An 18162-nucleotide genomic window follows, 5' to 3' on the forward strand; every position below is an offset into this window, starting at 1 on the left:
CCATGGCCGCTGAGCCTGCGCGTCCGGAGCCTGTGCTCCGCAATGGGAGAGGCCACAACAGTGAGAGGCCCGCGTACCACACACACACAAAAAAAGGTTGGGAGATTAAAAAAAAGAAAAGCATCTAAGACTCCTTGTAAGACCAAGACTTATTGATGGGGTCCTAATGGAAACAAAGGTATAAAAGTTGATAGAATTGAGATGAAAGCTTACATAAATTGGTATGTTTAAATGGGCTTTATAAGATGGTTACATCTCTTTTCCCTAATTATACTGTAAGACAGACACTATTTCTCCCCCTTCCTGGTATAAGACAGGTCATATAAATCTGCCCCTCAGACAATATTAGTTAAACATACTAAAAGAAACCAACAGGGTTACCTGAGACCACACAATATGAAATAAAAACTGAGTGCTAATATTCAGGGGCCAATAAAAACAATAATAGAGATTCTTGCTGTGGGTTTAACCTGTGCACTCAGAAAGAGGGCCTTTGTTGAATCCCTTATGCAAACTTTTGAAAGCATGATAAATAAAAGCTTAAAATTCTAGGACATAGAACTCTTGAATTTCAGTTTAGTTGAAAATCTTCTCACTGATATAAAAAAAGCAACTTAAAGAAAATGTTGTTGGACAAATCAATCTTTTAGTATAATTTAGGCAGCAGATCTGTTCTCTGGGGAATTAAAAGCAACTGTCTGGTTTTCAAATCTCTACAAATCAGAAATGTAGATACAGCTACAATGACCTGAGACTGAGCCTAATTTGCTTAATCAGGTAAAACCTGATACAAATTTTAAAAAAAGGAAAAAAAATGGCCTTTTAAAACTCAAACCATTGGAAAGGCTCCCTCGTTCAAAATCTAAGTCACAGCTTCCTTAGGGGATTATCAAGAACAAATACAAATCTTAGAAATCTTTTCCACAAATATCAATAGTAAAGTCTTGGTCATCTGAGAAAATAAATTTGACTTATTCCAACTTATTTATAAACTAGTAAGCTTATATCGTAATACCTGATTCAAAACTAAGTGTTAAAGTGAAGCTATGAGATCTCTATTTTTGTTTGTTTATGTCATTGTGTACATTATACATATTTGTTTCTACCTCTGGAAAATATCAAAATTAAACTTATAAAAGAGCTCTATTTAATTGACTAAATAGTAAGCACTTACAAATTAAATATTTCCAAGTATAAAGGAAACTGGCCAGAATGAATTCCAGGTTCACATGATCTAGTATGCAAGGAAAGTAGGATGAGTGTTTTTGGCAAAAGAAGGTATGAGGAGTGGAAGTACATTTTGTTAAGGGAAAAGAGAGAGTTTGTCCTAGAGCTGTTGTCTCTGGGCAGAAAAATAAGGGACAAACTAAAATGGATATAGAACGTGTGAAAGGTTTGTAGAAAGACAGCTCTGAAAAAGTTTTTTCATGCATGGTCAGGCTGGGTTTGGATTGAATTTAATTAGGTAAGTGAATTTTGTTGTTCAGGGTGGGCTGGTGCAGGACTGGAGTTTGGTTTTCTCTCTCTGTTAAGAGAACAGAGTTTTCTTGGAATGTTGAACTAAATACTTTTGGTAACAGATTGTGAGTTTCTTTGCCTTCTAAATGATCTGTTATTTGCCTTAAAAATCTTTTAGTGTCACTTTGGTTGAGTGAATAACGATTGCTTCACAGTGACCTATGATCCTAATTGACCAAGTGTTTTAAAAAGTTGTTTTTTTTTTATAACAAACTTCCCAAATATCAAATTCTAATTTAGATTCTTTTGACTTTCCAGCTAACTTTGGGATGCTTCAAAGGACCCTTGAAACATCCCAAGGAGAAATATTAAACTAATAAGGTTTATTTGGCATGTTAAATTACATGGGAAACATTGTCAAATAAGTGTGATAAAACCTTCTTATTTTATGGGTAAATGCCATTAATATAGATATTCCAAAACTTATATGGAATTCCTAAACATCTGATATGTCCTGATATAATGTTATCAGTTATAATTCTAGCTGTTATCTTAAAATGTCATATGACACAGAAATAACCAAGTTTCTTGTCAGTTACACTGTAAACAGATCTTTAACCATGCCATTTTAAGTCTTTTGTCATTTATAGACAAGCACTATTTTACTCTGATGCTTTTATAAAATGAAGATTCTCAAGAGGATTCGTAAAAAAGACTTTTGACATATTTGTTTCTGATAACTTAGATCATACCACTGAACTCAGTAAGAAGTTACAAAACCCTAACGGAAAACCTGATGAATTCATCCAGATCAACTGGAATTAATTACATGGGAGTGAATGAATTGATAAATATGATTTATAATTTTATGACTTTTTTCTGAAATATACTGGCTTTTAATCTTTTTTTCCAGAAAATCTTTCCCTTTACGCTAATTTTGATCTACAACAAGCTGATAAAGTGTACCTTTGTAAAAACAAAGATGAAACATTTACCTTTTTCTCTCTACATGATCCTTCCAGAATTTGGCTTATCCAGCTGGCTCCCCTGTGGATTTGATGGCTTATTGAGACCAGATTACAACTAGTTATACTAATCACTGTTTTAATTTGTTCTCTTGTTTTCAAATTATTTATGACTTGTGCCTTTCTCTGCTGTACTTTATTAACATTATTAACATATTAACAGGTGTATTATTTACATCCTGTCTATTTTATGAGATTATTGTCTCTTGCATTACCCAATGTGTAACCAGGCCTCCAACAAAACTCATGATAGCTAAACGTCTTGAGGCAATCAATCACATATATAACTCTACGTAGAATAATTGTAATAGTGCAACTGTAGATATGGGAAGAAGCAACAAGAGAAAACATTTCCTGGGTTAACAGACTAGCAGAACAGGCAATCCAGAGAATTTTAGATTATCAACAAGGCCTAATCCAAAAAACTTAGCACATTGAGTGGCCTATCAACAGAATCCTCACCTGATCTAGGAATGAGCTTTCCTAGAGCCATGGGACAAAACTGGTCATGAAATGCCTCTCAAATGTTGGTCAAATTTATGACCAAGAAGAGGCACTGTGGACAAAGAACATCGCCTGCCATTTCAGTAAACAAAGGATGTTGCAGGCTTAAAACACCGAGAAAGTGCACCCTGAGGGGAATTCAGGATGGAGAAACACAGGATACTGGCCCTATATATTTAAGATGCTTATCAAAGGACTGATTTACATAAGCCCAGACTCTTGCATCTTCCCATACATAGAAGAGCACTAAAATCACTAACTTGAGATGTTTTTGTGATTAGCAGTAATCTTTTGATGTTGAACTACATGTTGTTTTGTTTTGTTTTTGTTTTTTTTCCAGCAAAAACTCCTACATATCCTGGCACCTCCCTTACCTCTCTCTTTGGAATAGTTCCTCAGAGCTATCTGAGAGGCTGTATCCTGGGCTATAGTCCTCAGTAAATTCACCAAATAAAACATAATTCTCAACTTTTAGGTTGTGCATTTTTTTTTTCAGTCGACAATGGGAAAGGGGATAAAAGAGAATAAACAGCCATCGGAGAGGGGTCTCCACGAAGCAAAGGTAATGAGGGTGTTATTCCCTCAGCTTTGTACCTGGAACCAACAAGTGCATGAATGGGCTTTTAACAAGATAGAAAGTCATTTAACAAACGTTAAGTCCGAAGTAACTCGGTATGGATGTCCCCACCCCGTATCTTAAACTTGTGTTTTTGTCCATCATGTTGTTGGTGTGATCAGATTTGCAGAGTGAGGTAAACTGTTCACTACAGTGGTTTTGAATCTAGAAGCTCCGTACCTGGGACAGAGCCAAAGCCAAACTCTCAAGGTCAGGTGGTCTTCCTTCTGTGCTTACAACACGTGTCGTGACGGCCAGACGGTGCAAAGCTAACCCATTCGCTTAAAGACATTTTTTGAAAAACTAAACAGACATTTTTAAAGAGCCAAGGCTGTCGCAGGGAAGGTGACAGGCAGGTCTGGCTTTCCTGACGTGAGGAGTGTTCCCACGGAGCAGATCACGGGGCTGTGCTCCCCCCCCCGCCCCCAGGCTCTGCCAAAACTGCCCACATGCCAAACAGATTAGGAAGTTCACATCCCTCTCCAAGCGCAGCCAGGGGCACAGCACCTTGCTCTCATCTTTTCCAGAATAAAGCTTTTTATGTAAAGAAAAAGTTGGCAAACAAAACAAATTACTATATGGCTGTATAACCTGAAGGAATGAATTAGTAGCTCTTTGCTACAGATTTCTTTTTAATTACGTGTAAAAGAGGACTTATGTACTGTAGCCTAGAACTAAATGCTTTACAGTCACGGACCACCAATGATGTGGTTTATGTTCTAACCTGTTTTTTCTGTGTTTGGTTGATTTTGTAGGTTCCTTGGTTTTTGTCCCCAAAGGCCATGAGGAAGGGTAGCCCCAGGCAGCCGCCCTGCCTCAGGACAGGCTCTTTAGGAGAGTGATCAGCACTTTGACTTGAGGCTTCCCTTGCAATCAGTTGGGAGGGAAACAGGCCACTTTTCAAGTCCTGTTTAAGAAAGTGTACCATAGAATGCCTTCATAGGACAAACTCATCTCACTAGATTTTTTTTTTTTTGCTGGGGGGGGGAGTCAAAAAATGTTCCTCAAATCCCTGTCTAATCAATGTCAAGCATTTATTCAGCACTTGTGTATAAAGCATTCTGCTAACCACTGGGTAAAATCATGATAAAAACTATAATATATATGTTTTATATATATATATATATTGAGCTCTCACTATATGCTTCATGTGGTTTAACACAGTGCCCAGGAACTACTTATCACAGCACAAGAGTCCTTTGAGGTAAATACTGATCTTATCCCCATTTTAAAGATGAAGAAACTGAGGCACTTGCCCAAAGTTAAGGAACTGTCCAAAGTCACAGAGCCAGTAAGTAGCGAAGCCGGGCTCCAGACCCCTGCTCTCCCCTTATACAGCACAGAGGTCATACAAACAGACCCAGTCAATCCCTTTAAGAGAGGGCGGAAAGAAAGCTGCCTGGTGTGTGTGTGGGAAGTGTGAGTGTGTGTGCGGGCGTGAAGTGTGAGAGAGGGAGGGGGAGAGAGAGAGGAATTGAGAGTTGGACTGTGCTTAAAACCACAGTTCCTGTAGACAAGACCACGCAGACCTTCTGGAAGGGAGACAGCCAGGCAGGGAGTGTGTATCCATTTCCTAGGGTGGCCATAACAAAGTACCATAAACTGGGTACCTTAACACAACAGAAATCGATTCTTTCACAGTTCTGAAGGCCAAAAGTCCAAAATTAAGGTGTTGTCATGGCTGGCCTCCCTCTGAGGCTCTGGATAGACTCCCTCCTTTCCTCTTCCGAGCTTCTGGTGGCAGCCGTCAATCCTTGCCTTCCTTGGCTTGGAGCTGTATCACTCCAGTCTCTGCCTCTGTCTTTAAATGGCATTCTTCTCTCTGTATCTTCACATGACTTTCTTATAAGGACATCAATCATTGGATTTAGGGCCCATGCTAGCCCAGTATAGCCTTATCTTAACTTGATTACATTTGCAAAGGCTCTATTTCCAAGTAAGGTAAGGGCACAGGTACAGGGGGTTAGGACTTCAATGTATCTTTTTTGAGGACACAACAATCCACAACAGTATGGAAGTGACGATGATCTGAGACCCTGGAAAGAGACCCTGGGTACACTCTTTCAGGCAGGGTTTAAGCGCGAGCTCGAGCCGGTGCAGCGCAGGAGGGGGAATCTCCAGGAGGACTAGGCTGGAGACAACTGGGGAGAGAGAGGGCAAGGACACTCAGGAAGACAGGTGAGCAGCCAGGCTGGGGAGATTAGCAAGTTAATAGCAGGGATACTTGGAGTGGAGGTCACCATGGTGGATGGGGCCAGATTACAGAAGGTCTCTTAAGGGACTTTATTCTAGAGCCATGGGTCTCAAACTTGAGCTGGAACAGAATCTCCTGGAGGGCTTGCTAAATAAGACACAGTGTGATGGCTCCACCCCAAGTTTAGATTCAGTAAACCTGGGGTGGGTCCTGAGACCCTGCATTTTCACAAGTTCTAGGGGACGCTGATGCTGCTCCTGCTGGTCCAGGGACCACACTTTGAGAACTTCTCTCTAGACACTGAGTGGAACCACTGAAGTTAGGACATGACAATTAATTCTCCCCAAAGGTCTGAGGGTATCATGAAACTAAATGAAACGGAGGAATGTTATCTCAAAGTTTGGTCCACGTGGAGTCTTTGGCAAATCAGGTCATGATGATTTAGGAAGTTCATGGGACAGATCGACTCTCTGCTTCAGGAAGTGCAGCCGATAAAACTCCGTGGCAACATAGCATGTGCTGTTTTTCAAGCAGGAACATTTGGAGAAGGCAGTCTGGATTTAAATCATTTTTGAAGAAAATTCACTCCTTCCTTCCTGCTACATGGATAACGACTTGGCCATGTAATGCCATTTATATCCAGGAAGTTAAAAATTACATGTTCTAATAGCAACTCTACTAAGCCATGTCTCATTTTCTGTAAAAAGCTATTTTCTGTAAAACACAAAGCTTTTGTTTTCATGTCAGTAGATCAGAGATGTCTCCTCCAGCACGTGTCCAGACTATCTTTATATTAGATACTATACAACATTTGCTTGCTTGTTTAAAGTCAAGTCATTGAAATACAGGGTGTGAGTACTGGACAGAAAACTGAGGAACTTGATAAGGGATGGAGAATAGGTATTTATTATTCTAAGAGCACATTTTAAAAACCTAACACCCCCTTTAAACTCACTCAAAAAACACAACAAAAACCTAGGGCAAATGTAAGAGCAGGGACGGTACCCAGAGAAACCTTGCTGTCGGATGCCGCAGGGGTCACGAAAACGCCGCGACTCTGGGAGTCTCCAAAGATAAGATCCTGCCCAAAGCTCATCTACAGAAAGAAAACCCTTGGGAATTCCCTGGCAGAACAGTGGTTAGGACTCTGCGCTTCCACTGCAAGGGGTGTGGGTTTGACCCCTGGTTGGGGAACTAAGATCCCACATGCCCCACAGCGCAAAAAAAAAAAAAAAAAAAGAGAGAGAAAAAGAAAACCCTGTGCTTTGGGGGAAGCCTGGCTCTTGTTTCTTCTCTCTGCCACTGGTTCCTAGGCATGGTTCCTTCACGTGACCTTAGAGACGGTGGTGACAGCCTTAAACTTCATGTTTCCACATTGAGGGGGTAGGCAGTGAGGACAGACAGCTGTCAAGAGCTCAAATGGTGATGCTAATCTCCCCTCGGGCACACAGTGGGCCTCACTGGCCTAACAGGCTCGGCTTCTAAATGTCCCCTCCAGTCTTCACATTTGGTAAGAAAACATAAATGTCATGCCATTCCAGGAAAAGCAAACTTCTTCATTTGATAAGGTTAGTTTTATGAGTCAGGCTTAGTTGGAGACAAGTAAACAACTCATCTGTGGACAAAAATTGCTATGCTGCTCTTATGTTCTGGACAGAGAGAACATCAGTGTATTACATTATACCCTGGAATTATCTCATTGCATTTTTTCCTTCTCTTGGGCAATGCCAGATAAGGCCATTGCAGTTTACAGAACAAAAGTCAATGACCTCCAGATCAGGCCCCATCCTGTGGGGTCCAAGGAGATCTTTGCACTGGACACTTCATCAGGCTAAGGAGTAGTGGAGAGAAAGAGACAGAATACTGTGTGTTAATCTGTTTGGCCAACTCTGAGTACGAGTTCTTGACCCTTCTTCCAAAGGAGCCAGGGTAGAAGTGGCCAGAGGCAGCGTTCCCCTCCGCTTCCCCTCTAGCTCAAGGTGGGGCTCAGAAAATTAGAAAAGGCTGGTTGTAAGAGATTTGAGGTATTCGATCTCCCTCCTCCTGTAGGTGGGCTGGAAACGGGTCGGGGCCTGGCCCAGCCTCCTGTTCCTGATGCCCAGTGGTCCCAGCACCCTTCCAGCTACCTCTGTGTTAATCTAATATTTAATATTTGTCTTTAGCAGGTCCCTATGCTAGGACAGTGGAGATAAAGAGAAGGGAGGCCTTCCACCCTGTGGAAGCAGACACACATGCAGGGCAAGAGAACAAAGCAGCCTACAGTCAAGTACCAACACGGGGTGTGGAGGGTGGGCGTGTTTGGGGTGAGGAGGTTACCAAGGCTGCAGAGATCAGCCAGAGCTGCCATCTCTTGGGTAGAGTCACGTGTTCGGCAGTGTGGTAAATACTTGCATGAGCTCGCAGCCACCCGGAAGGAAGCTGGGTGTGGTAGGCTAAGTAATGGCCCCCAGAGATGCCCACATCCTAATCTCTGGAATCTGTGAACATGTTTACAAGGCAAAGGGGATTTGGCCAATATGATCGGGTTAAGGATCTTGAGTTGGACAGAGTATCCTGGATTATCCAGGTGGGCCCAGTGTACTTACATGGGTCCTTATAAGGGAGAGTAATGTTATATTCAGGAGATGCTACCTGCTGGCTGTGAAGATGGAAGAAGAGCACGAGCCAAGGAGTGCGGGCGGCCTTTAGAAGCTGGAAAAGGCAAGAAATGGATTCTCCCCTAGAATCTTCTGAAAGAACGCAGCCCTTTCAACACCTTAATCTTAGCCCGGTGAGACCTATTTCAGACTCCTGACCTCCAGAATTGTGAGAGAATAAATACGTGGGAGTTGTGTTTTTTTTTTTTTCCTACAAAGTCTGTGGCCATCTGTTACCGCAGTGAAACTAATACAGATAGAAAATTACCTGTGATCCTTCACACAGTGTTCTGTGTTGGCACCTCCTCTTGGGGCCATTGTGGATTCATATACATCTCGTACACAGCTATGGTACAAGACTCTTTCATAACTCGACTTTACTGGCTAGAGGCCTCTTGAACGATCCTAAGAAGTAATCCAGAGTTGGGGAACTGCTATTGCTACTGTGGGACCAGCTCTGTGCAAACCTCTTCAACTGAAGGGCCATCACAAAGGGAAATAAATACCACGGCTGCAAAAGTGTGAATAAATCTCTAGGGTGATTCATGCTGATGAATTGAGATCAAGGGTCAGGTTGGATCTGGGAGACTGTGTGTGTGTATATGTGTGTGGATTTGATTCCTTGTCTCATTAAGATTAGTCATTTTAGGGCTATTTACATTCTGTCTCCAGCAGAACCACCGAGGCCGTTCAAGGAAGAGTGTGCAGCCAAGCCACACTCCTGATGGTTAAATTCACAACCCACCAACGGTGGTCTTTATTTGGGATCATTACTAATGTTCCATGATCACACGCACCCTTGGCTATGGCTCCCCGTGTGGCAAGACAAATGGAAATGCTGTGGGCTGGTAAAAAAAAAAAAAAAAAAAAATGTTTGCAGTTCAAAAACAACTTCTTACAAGCTGGTTAAAAGCGTTAGCTCATACACGTGCAGCTGGCTTGAGCGACTGCGGAACACGCGCCAGAAAGGCCAAGGCCTAAGTTTACCCTCAGGGCCAGTGGCCTTTCCCACCCCATGCAGGACCCAGACTCTGCAATCAAGAGCCTGCGGACCAGGTGGGCGCCGCGGTGGGAGGTGGGCGGAGCCATTGGGGGCACCTGTGCCATGTCAGCAGTGGCAGTGCCCGGAAAGGAGGGCAGGCGTGGCCTCGGTTCTGTGCTTTCAGGATTGTTGTTTCATCCTCACGGTAGAGGGCGCTGCGGAGCGCCACCTGCATCCTGCCGATAGCCACCCCCTATGGTTCTTTCATGAGGGCTGTAAACGCACTTAGGAGCCTTGCTAGCGTGAAAGCAGAGATTCTTTCACTAAAGGGTTTTATTACTTCTCTTTCCCCTCCATATTCATTGCGGCCTTCTTCAGTCTCCAGTTTTCATTTCTATGGTCGGCTTGATGTATTGCTTTCCTATTCTTGTGAACCATCACCTCTAAATTATTGACATTAATGGAGAGGAGCCTTCAAGGAGAGCAGTAATTAGATGAATTGTGCTGTATTAAAGTGCTTCATAGATTGAAAAGGGATAAAAGAAGAAGCTTTTTCTTAGCAGACTAGGTGCTCTCCCAGCTGCCTCGTGGCTCAGCAGACTGGCTCTGTTCTGCCTTCAGACACACCCGGGCGCCCGGGGGACAGCAGCCCAGCCCACCAGCGCTGGGGCAGCCGAATGCTCACCAGAAGTCAGCTGTTTTGCTCCCAAACTTACCTATGGCAGGTGTACTCATTACCTAGCTGCATAATTAAATGTTCTGGTGAAGAGGGGGCACAAAAAAAGATGTCATGTCCACACAATCCAAGTTAAATGCAGTAGAAAGAATTGATGAAGTCAAGTCTCTAAAACTCTTGCTGGTAAATTGGGTATGGGTGAGTCATAGTTAGGCAAGAAAAGTCAAAAAAAGTAAAAGGAGAGGATCGTGAACTGTATTCTTTGCAAGTGCTCCCTCCACTGTAAGTAAACAAAAATGGAAATCACAGATGCCCATTATGGGTGTGTCTTCTTGCTAGAAAGACTGCAAGGAGTGCCAATTAATGGCCTTCGTTCAGTTCACCCTACACAAAAAGACAGATGATAGTTTTATATTCACTGATTTTAATTTAAATTGAAGCTGTTAAGGTTTAGGCATAACTCCCTCCTGCCCCACCTTTGGTCAATTGTTTCAATTACTGATATGTTTCCAACTACTGGTCCTGGCCTGGTCCTTGTGAGCAATCCCCAAGCAACGGCTGATTTCAAATGGGTTGCCTTTCTCCTGAAGTTTGTGCGCACAAAGATCTCACCAGTCTCTCTAAATGCCAGGGAAGGGCTGGCCTCTCACCAGCTGCTCGGGGCAGGGGCCAGTTGTCCTAGGACTTACGATCGGTGCCTCAGTGTAAGAGACAGCCCCAGATCTTCGGGAGCAGGGCTGATCTAGGATACCCTGGGTAGCACAGGAGCTCTCAACACCACCCCCTCCATGCTCTGGGTCCTAAGGCATCAGAAAAATAGGAGCCTCTTGGTCGTGGAAGGGTAGTGTATGGTCAGGAAAGAGATGTCATCAGACAAGGGCAATGAGGGAACACAAGTCATGGTCTGTGATCTCTCCTTACAATTAGTAAACAAAACAATGCTCGCAAGCTCACCAGCTAGCTCTGATTTCTTCTCAATACTTCCTTGCATTTACTACCACAGCTATTACTACATTTTACCACTAGAGGGCAACAGTGTTCCTAAAATGAGGATTTGTTGCAGAACCGAAAAATCACTTAGAATCAAGGAATTTCAGAGCTGGAAGAGGTCTTAAGAATCGTTTGGTTCACTGGCTTTCAAAATTTTTTCAGCTGAAACACACAGCAAGAACTGCATGCTTCATAATGACCCAGTTCATACATATATGTTGGCAACATTTTGAGGCACTACTTACCCTCTTCTGCAATGCACTCTAAACAGTTTGTATTCCAAACTATTTCATTTAAAACAAAACAAACAAACAAAAAACTGCAACCACTAAATAGATTTCATAACCCAATAGTGTGCCATTAGTTTGAAAAACCCTGACTTGGTCCCAGCCTCTCATCTGTAATACAAAGGGATACACTGACCCCGAGGATGGAGAAGGATGCTATCAGCTACACTTCTCTCGCCCACTCAGCCACCGGCTAACCCCTGGTCAGTCCTAGAGGAATGACAGATATTGTCCAGCAACTCAGTGCTCACTCTGATAATGCACTGATTGGATAAAGAGTTTTTAGGGTCTATCATTTTCCACCTCTTGTCAATGCTACGACTGCTCTTGTAATTGAAGCAGAAGTTCCGTGCATTGAAGGCTCCTTGCAGGTGGTGTCTGTTCTCCTCATTCAAGCAGTTTCAATCAAGCAAGCAATTTCAGTGAATTCCAGGGAGAAACTGAAACCACTTTAGTCTCTAGAGTCTTGGCCCTGAAAATCACTAAGTTCTCTTCCTTGGCTCCTTGATGTTAAAACATTTATAATCACTTTGGGAGGAAATGTAAAGGTAAACCAGATGATCGAGAGGAAGGTATCTTTTCTTAGGGTCAATGTCCTGGATTCTTCTACTTCTTAACTCCTCCTCCCTCTCATGCATACCTGCCTCTAATTTATTGATTATCCCCCCCAGCTTTTTTAGGACAAAAAAGGAGAGATCCCTTTAAAATTCAGGATTATATTATTACAGACGAAAACAGTAACTGAGCTCTCTGTGGATAAGACAGGAAGTTTTTCTTAACTCACTTGGATTTAGTTTATTTTATGAAAGATGCCAAGTATTTTATTTTTTCAATAAGGGGTTAACTAAATGCATGAAAATGCAAATTATTTTATTATTTAATTCTTTTTATGGTCTTAGAAGGAAGCAAAAAAAATTCCTGGGACCTGAAAAATTCCTGGTGCACTTTAGAAATCTGAGCTTGGTTTTCTGTAGGGAATCCTTCCCACTGATAACCTGGGAGGAAATATTCAGGGGGGCCCCTCTTTGGGCTCTGGGAGGTGGTGACTCCCTTACTTTGATAGAAAGTTCTCAAGCTCTGTTCCCTCACTTCTCTGTTGGGCTGGTAAACCGAACTTTTTCCTCCCTGACACAGCAAGATCTGTTAGAACAGGTGACAAGCACAGGTTGCCTTTTTTTAGGAAAAATTTTATTTCACCATTCAATAAATCTAGACAAGCTGGGTGTAGGGTTAAGTCTGAAGAACCAAGGCCGAACTTCCAAATGGCTTTCTCACACCCTTAACACCACGTCTAGAACAGTCTTAAAGAAAAATCCCACAGCCACTCTTTAAATTTCTATTTACACTCTTTACTAAACTCTAGATTCCTTAAGGCTGAGTCTACAGGCTTCGTGGAATATTGGAGGATTACTGGAAAAAGCATCGTCACTTTTGGGACAGACTAAGTGTAGTTCTGTAACTTTCGTAATCTTCTACTTGATGAAGAAAGCAACGTAGCTCCACAGGCACAAAATGGTACCTACAGCCAGTGCCTTGAAATCAGCAACCGAACGAGCTGCCACGTTCTTATTCATTCCGTTCACAAAGAGAACAGCCCTAGTTCACTCACTCCCATTAGATTAAAGCAGACGCCAGGATTACGAAGGTTCTTGCCCAGGCAGGCCAACGCGTAAATTGCAATATTATCCTGAAGCCCTTGCAAGATGGCCTGCAATTAACCAGGGAACATCAGCGGTTCGGCCTGGGAACTGGCTTAGATTTTGGAAATCCCGCCCAGAACTAATGCTCGGTGACCACCCCATAGCAACCAACTCTGGGTAGTCGCAGAAAAGATAAAGCCTTGCCTTTTGGGCCTGTTCCTCGGTTTCCCCATGCACCTCTTTCCCAGGTATGGGAGCTGCCCTGTAAAAAATCTTTATGGCGTCGTAAATGCCAGAAAGAACGAGCCAGCTTTCTGCGGACTCCGCGCACTGACGGGCCTCTCCACGTCTGATCAACTCCCGGCGCCGAGGCGCGAGCCGGGATCCCCGCAGGCGCCTGGCGCATCACAGTCTCCTTCGCGGATCCGCCGCTGGGCGCACAGGGGCGCGTATCCAGGCGTCACCACCCACGCGGCTCGCGGCCGGTCCCCGCGCTCGCCCACCGTGTCGCTCTGGTACTCACCCAAGCGCGGCCCTCCTGCACCTCAGCCAGCACTCGAAGGGCGCTGGGCGAGCTCGCGCGGAAGTTGAAGAAGTGCAGCGCCGCGCGCGCCGCCTGCGACAGGAGCCCGCGCGGGAACTCCGCGTCCTGACGCCACCCGGAGTCCTCGGGCTCCCCGGGCCCCGCGGGCGCCGCCGCCGCCCCCTGGAGGGCGAGCAGCAGGAGCAGCACGAGCAGCGGGGCGGCGGGGTCCGGGTCCCCCGGCCGGGGCGCAGGAAGCGGTTGCCGGCGGAGCTGCATGAGCGCGGGCTGGCGCGACGTTCGACGGGTCGGGGCTTCGAGCGGGCTGTGCCCGCGCTCGAGTCAATAAGGCCGCGCGGGCTCCTCCCCCCGCCCCCGGGGCGGCCTGCTGGAAGGAGTCTGGGTCCCGCTCGGCCGCACCCTCGCGGGGCTTCCCGCAGCCCCTGGGCCCCTCCGCCCCGCCCCACTCCGCCTGGGCTCCCGCTGCCCGGCTCCGGACGCGGCGGCGCCTCCGCGGCGCGGGGCCCGGGTATCTGGCTGGGGCCGCGCGGGCAGGGGCACGAGGGGAGCAGTGGAGACTCCTCCCCCAAGGGAGAGCGGCCGGGTTGGCGCCACCCCGCGCCCCCAACCCAGCTTGAGGACCTGGTTTCTCTCCCCGGAGGCTGCTGTGATTTCGAAGCCCTTAGGGTTTCAGAGCAAACCTGCTTCCGTTCTCCAAGGCTTGGAGCTCATTTCCCAGAAGATGAAATTGGAAACGGGTGGAGAAGGGGGCGGGACGCAGCCGGCATTGTTGGGGGTCCTTATAGCACAATGACCTTGGAAGTGGGACAGGTCGCCGGAGAACTGGGGCTGGAGAGGAGGCTGCCGTGGTCAGCAGGGCAGAGCCAGATAAGGCCCCAGAGGCCCCAGTGGACTTAGAAACATTGATAACCCTGGTGCGGCACAGATGGGCGTGGAAGCCAGATTCCAGGGAAGTGAGGCATGGATTGGGCTGTAGGGCAGTGGAAGCCGTGAGGGTTGACGACTCTTTTTAGACACGTGGCAGTGAAGGGATGAGATAGATGGCCATTGTTTTTAGGCCACAGAGAGAAAGCCCAGGAGAACCAGGAAGTAGATGCACTCCCCTCATCCTTTTTCCCACCTCTCTTTATTTTGTTCAGCGGTCCACCTCTCCCCAACACCCGCTGACCCCAGCCCCACTGTGGAGCTAAAGGAAGTCCCTTCTCCTTGCCAGTGACTGGTTGAGGCCCCGCGTGTGCGATTCTTGATGAGATATGCCGGGGGAAGCCTGGGGGAGGGGTGATGCAATGGGGGCACCATCTCTGAAAACATCCTCCCTCCTCCACTTCTTCCTCTGGATGTTGTCCATCTCTTGTCTGTCTTTTCTTCTACAGAAATTTATGGAACACATACTCTGCTAGGCCCTGGGGGAAGTGAAGAGAGATAAGCATCTTATCTCATCAGATAAGCATCTCCGTACTCCTGGCACACACCTTCTAGGCAAGGGGAGCCCAGACAATCAGAGAGGCAAAGGAATGAACCCTGTGTTGGATGCAGTTACATGCTGGAGAAAAATTAAGCCTGAAAGGGGATGGGGAGTTGGTTGTAATTTTAAATAGTGTGGTCAAGGCAGGCCTCACTGGGAAGGTGATACTTAGGACCTGAAGGAGATGAGGGAGCCAGATGGGAAGAGAACATGTATGTGAGGGAACAGCAAGTGCAGAGGCCCTGAGGCAGGAGTCCACCGGCATGTTTGAAGAAGAGCAAGCAAGTGCAGCTGGAGGGAGAGGACAAGGAGGAGAGTATCAGGACGCTAAGTCTGAGGGGTAAGGGAGAGGGGGCAGAGCATGCAGGACTTGGTAGGCCCTTGTTGTGTCTGGGTGTGCCGCGTGGAAGTATGCCCCTGTCTTGCTAACAGCCTGGGGATGAAGCCCATCTGAAGAATGGCTGAGCAGAGAGAGGGAAGGAGACTGAGTTCCTGATGACATTGTTGAGCACCCAAATCAGCTGATCCTGGAGCTTATTTATTATGTTCCTTGAAGCTGGAGGTTCTGTTTCTTGCCTTCAGAGGCAGTCTAACGCAGATAATTATCTTCCCAGAACTCAGTCATCTTCCCCTCCAAGGGGTAATAGTAGTAGGTTTCTTGAGAATTATCACCTCTAGGTCTCATAAAGACTATTCCTTACTTTATGTCAGTGCTTCAGCCCCAGTGGGTGCTGGGCTGCTTTCAGCTGCAAACAACAGGAAAACTGATTAACGTCGTGGACTCTGCAGTGGTGTGGAGTGGGAGGTCTCGGGGATGGTTTGAAGGCTTCAGGCTCTCTCCATCCTTCTACACAGCTCTCGTCAGCTGTTTGGCTTTTTGTCCACAGACTGACCAGTAGTTCCATAATTATAGAATGGCTGTCACAGCTCCAGACACCACATCGTCACATGCTGCAACCAAAGGCAGGTAGCACAGAGTAGGTTGCCAGGGTAGCAAGAGAGCTCTACATCATGCACCTGTTTTGGTTTTTGTTTTGTTTTTCCATCAGAGAAGAAAATTTTTTTTCCTGGAACCTCTTCCCCCAACCCTTCTCCCCACCCAACCTTCCCATACATCTCGTTGGCCAGAACTGGGTCACACTAGCAAACACTAGCTGCAAGGGAGGCTGAAAAAGCAAGCATCTGCCTTTTTTCAGCCTCTATCATAGTGGTCTGGTCTATAAGTTAGGATTTAGGCTTGGCCACATAGGACGAAGAAAACAAATGACATTGGCTTAAACAGGAGAGAAGCTTATCTCTCACATAAAAGAAGTTGTAGGCAATCTGTGGTTAGTTTTGGCAGGTCCATGACATTGTTAGGGGCCCAGGGTTTTTCCAGATCTTTGCTCCCACATCTGAGGGTGTGCCCCTATCCTCAGAGTACAGGACAAGCTCTAGCCATCAGCAAGAGTGCCATTTTACGGGCTTCTGAGAAGTCTTATAGGGCACTTCTGCTTATATCTCATTGGCAAGAACTTAGTCATAGCCTTAGTTGAAAAGGAGGCTGGGAAATGTAGCCATTTTTTGGAGAAGTTGCATGCCAGAATAAAAAAAAAAGAAAAATCAGGATTTTGTTACTAAGGAAGAAGACTTTGTTTTACATTGCCTTTAGAGCCTGCTGCTGGGACACCCAAGGATTATGTGAGAGTGGTTTATGAAGGAAACACTCCCAGGAGAAACCAGTAAGGATCTAGAAAAAGGGTAGCAAGCAAGGATCTCAGACAAAGTTACAAGAAGGGTAACTTCACCTGGTCAGCAGAGGAGCTCCGGAATATTAATTCCTCCCCTGGCAGGGGATCTGGGCTTCCATATCTATGCCTGTGGGTTATTGGCTAAGGGCCACCCTGGTTAACATAATCCAGGCACTCAGGCTCTCTATGTGGGTACAAAGGGGCAGTCGTACAGGACAGCCCTCCTGAGAAGTGTCGCGGGTACCTCAGATTGGAAGCAAAAGCACACTTAGTGGTAGGGGCAGAATCAGGGAAAGGGATCCCGGGATCTGGGCAGAGCCCCAACGGGGTCCCTGCAGGGAGAGTAGATAGAGGCAGGCAAGTAGGAATCTGTCACCGAGGCCAGAAGGGGAGGGTGGGAATGGCTAATGGCAGCATCAGTGCTTATGAGATGGTGAGTCACGGAAAGTCATACACAGGAAGAAAGACAGACACAGAAAGGGCCAGGGGAACAAGTGTGGCTGCCTGAGTGCAGAGGACTCTTCTGAGGACAGCTGTTTTTAATAGTGGTAATGACTACACTTGGGGCAGATTGATGTTGATCAGAAACATACATTTTAAAGGTTTTTAATTAACAGCATTCATTTTATTAACAGATTTTCTGGAACACAGGAGAACACTTCCTTCGCTGAGAATTGTGTTTGTCCTTTGTCCGTTTACCTGTGGGGTTGTTGGATTTCTAATTGATTTGTAGAAGTTCTTTATATACTAAGGAAATCAGGCCTAGGTCATAGGTATCACTAATATTTTTTTTCTCAGTTCCTACTGTGTGTGTGTGTGTGTGTGTGTGTGTGTGTGTGTGTGTGTGTGTGTGTATTGTTCCTCCTTGTCAGATAGCGTGTGCATGGGCGATGCTGTTAACTGCACACCATGTTCTCCAAAGGGCCTGTCCTCTTGGGTCACATGTACAACCTTCCACCCCCGTCTTTCCTTCTTGGCATTGCAGGAGGACTGCCCTACAGGCAGGGAGGAAAGTCTTAGTCAGCTGGGTCTGGCCCGCCCGCCAAGAGTGTCCCATATGTTATGTTTCCCAGTTCCTTAGCCATTGCTCAAGTGATTGTGAGCATTTTTTTTTAACATCTTTATTGGAGTATTACTGTTTTACAATAGTGTGTTAGTTTCTCCTTTACAGCAAAGTGAATAAGTTATACATATACATATGTTCCCATCTCTCTTCCTTCTTGCGTCTCCCTCCCTCCCACCCTCCCTATCCCACCCCTCTCGGGGTCACAAACCACAGAGGTGATCTCCCTGTGCTATGCGGCTGCTTCCCACTAGCTAGCTAATTTACATTTGGTAGTGCATATATGTCCCTGCCACTCTCTCACTTCGTCACAGCTTACCCTTCCCCCTCCCCATGTCCTCAAGTCCATGCT

General features: G+C 45.7%; 1 protein-coding gene across 3 annotated transcripts in view; it reads right to left on the bottom strand.

Annotated features, from left to right (window-relative positions):
* Positions 1-13813, bottom strand: part of LOC102976446 (latexin) — a 73069-nt gene extending 59256 nt beyond the window's left edge. For 2 of the 3 annotated variants that reach the window (XM_007113200.3, XM_028490509.2), the window contains exon 1: positions 13532-13810. In XM_007113200.3, coding sequence (XP_007113262.1) covers positions 13532-13810 — 279 coding nt within the window. Of the gene's footprint in view, positions 1-13531 lie in introns of all 3 variants that reach the window. The other variant, XM_007113201.3, reaches the window with a different exon arrangement.
* Positions 13814-18162: the final 4349 nt, after the last annotated feature.

Source organism: Physeter macrocephalus, chromosome 1, assembly GCF_002837175.3.
Source record: "Physeter macrocephalus isolate SW-GA chromosome 1, ASM283717v5, whole genome shotgun sequence".
NCBI classification, from domain to species: domain Eukaryota; kingdom Metazoa; phylum Chordata; class Mammalia; order Artiodactyla; family Physeteridae; genus Physeter; species Physeter macrocephalus.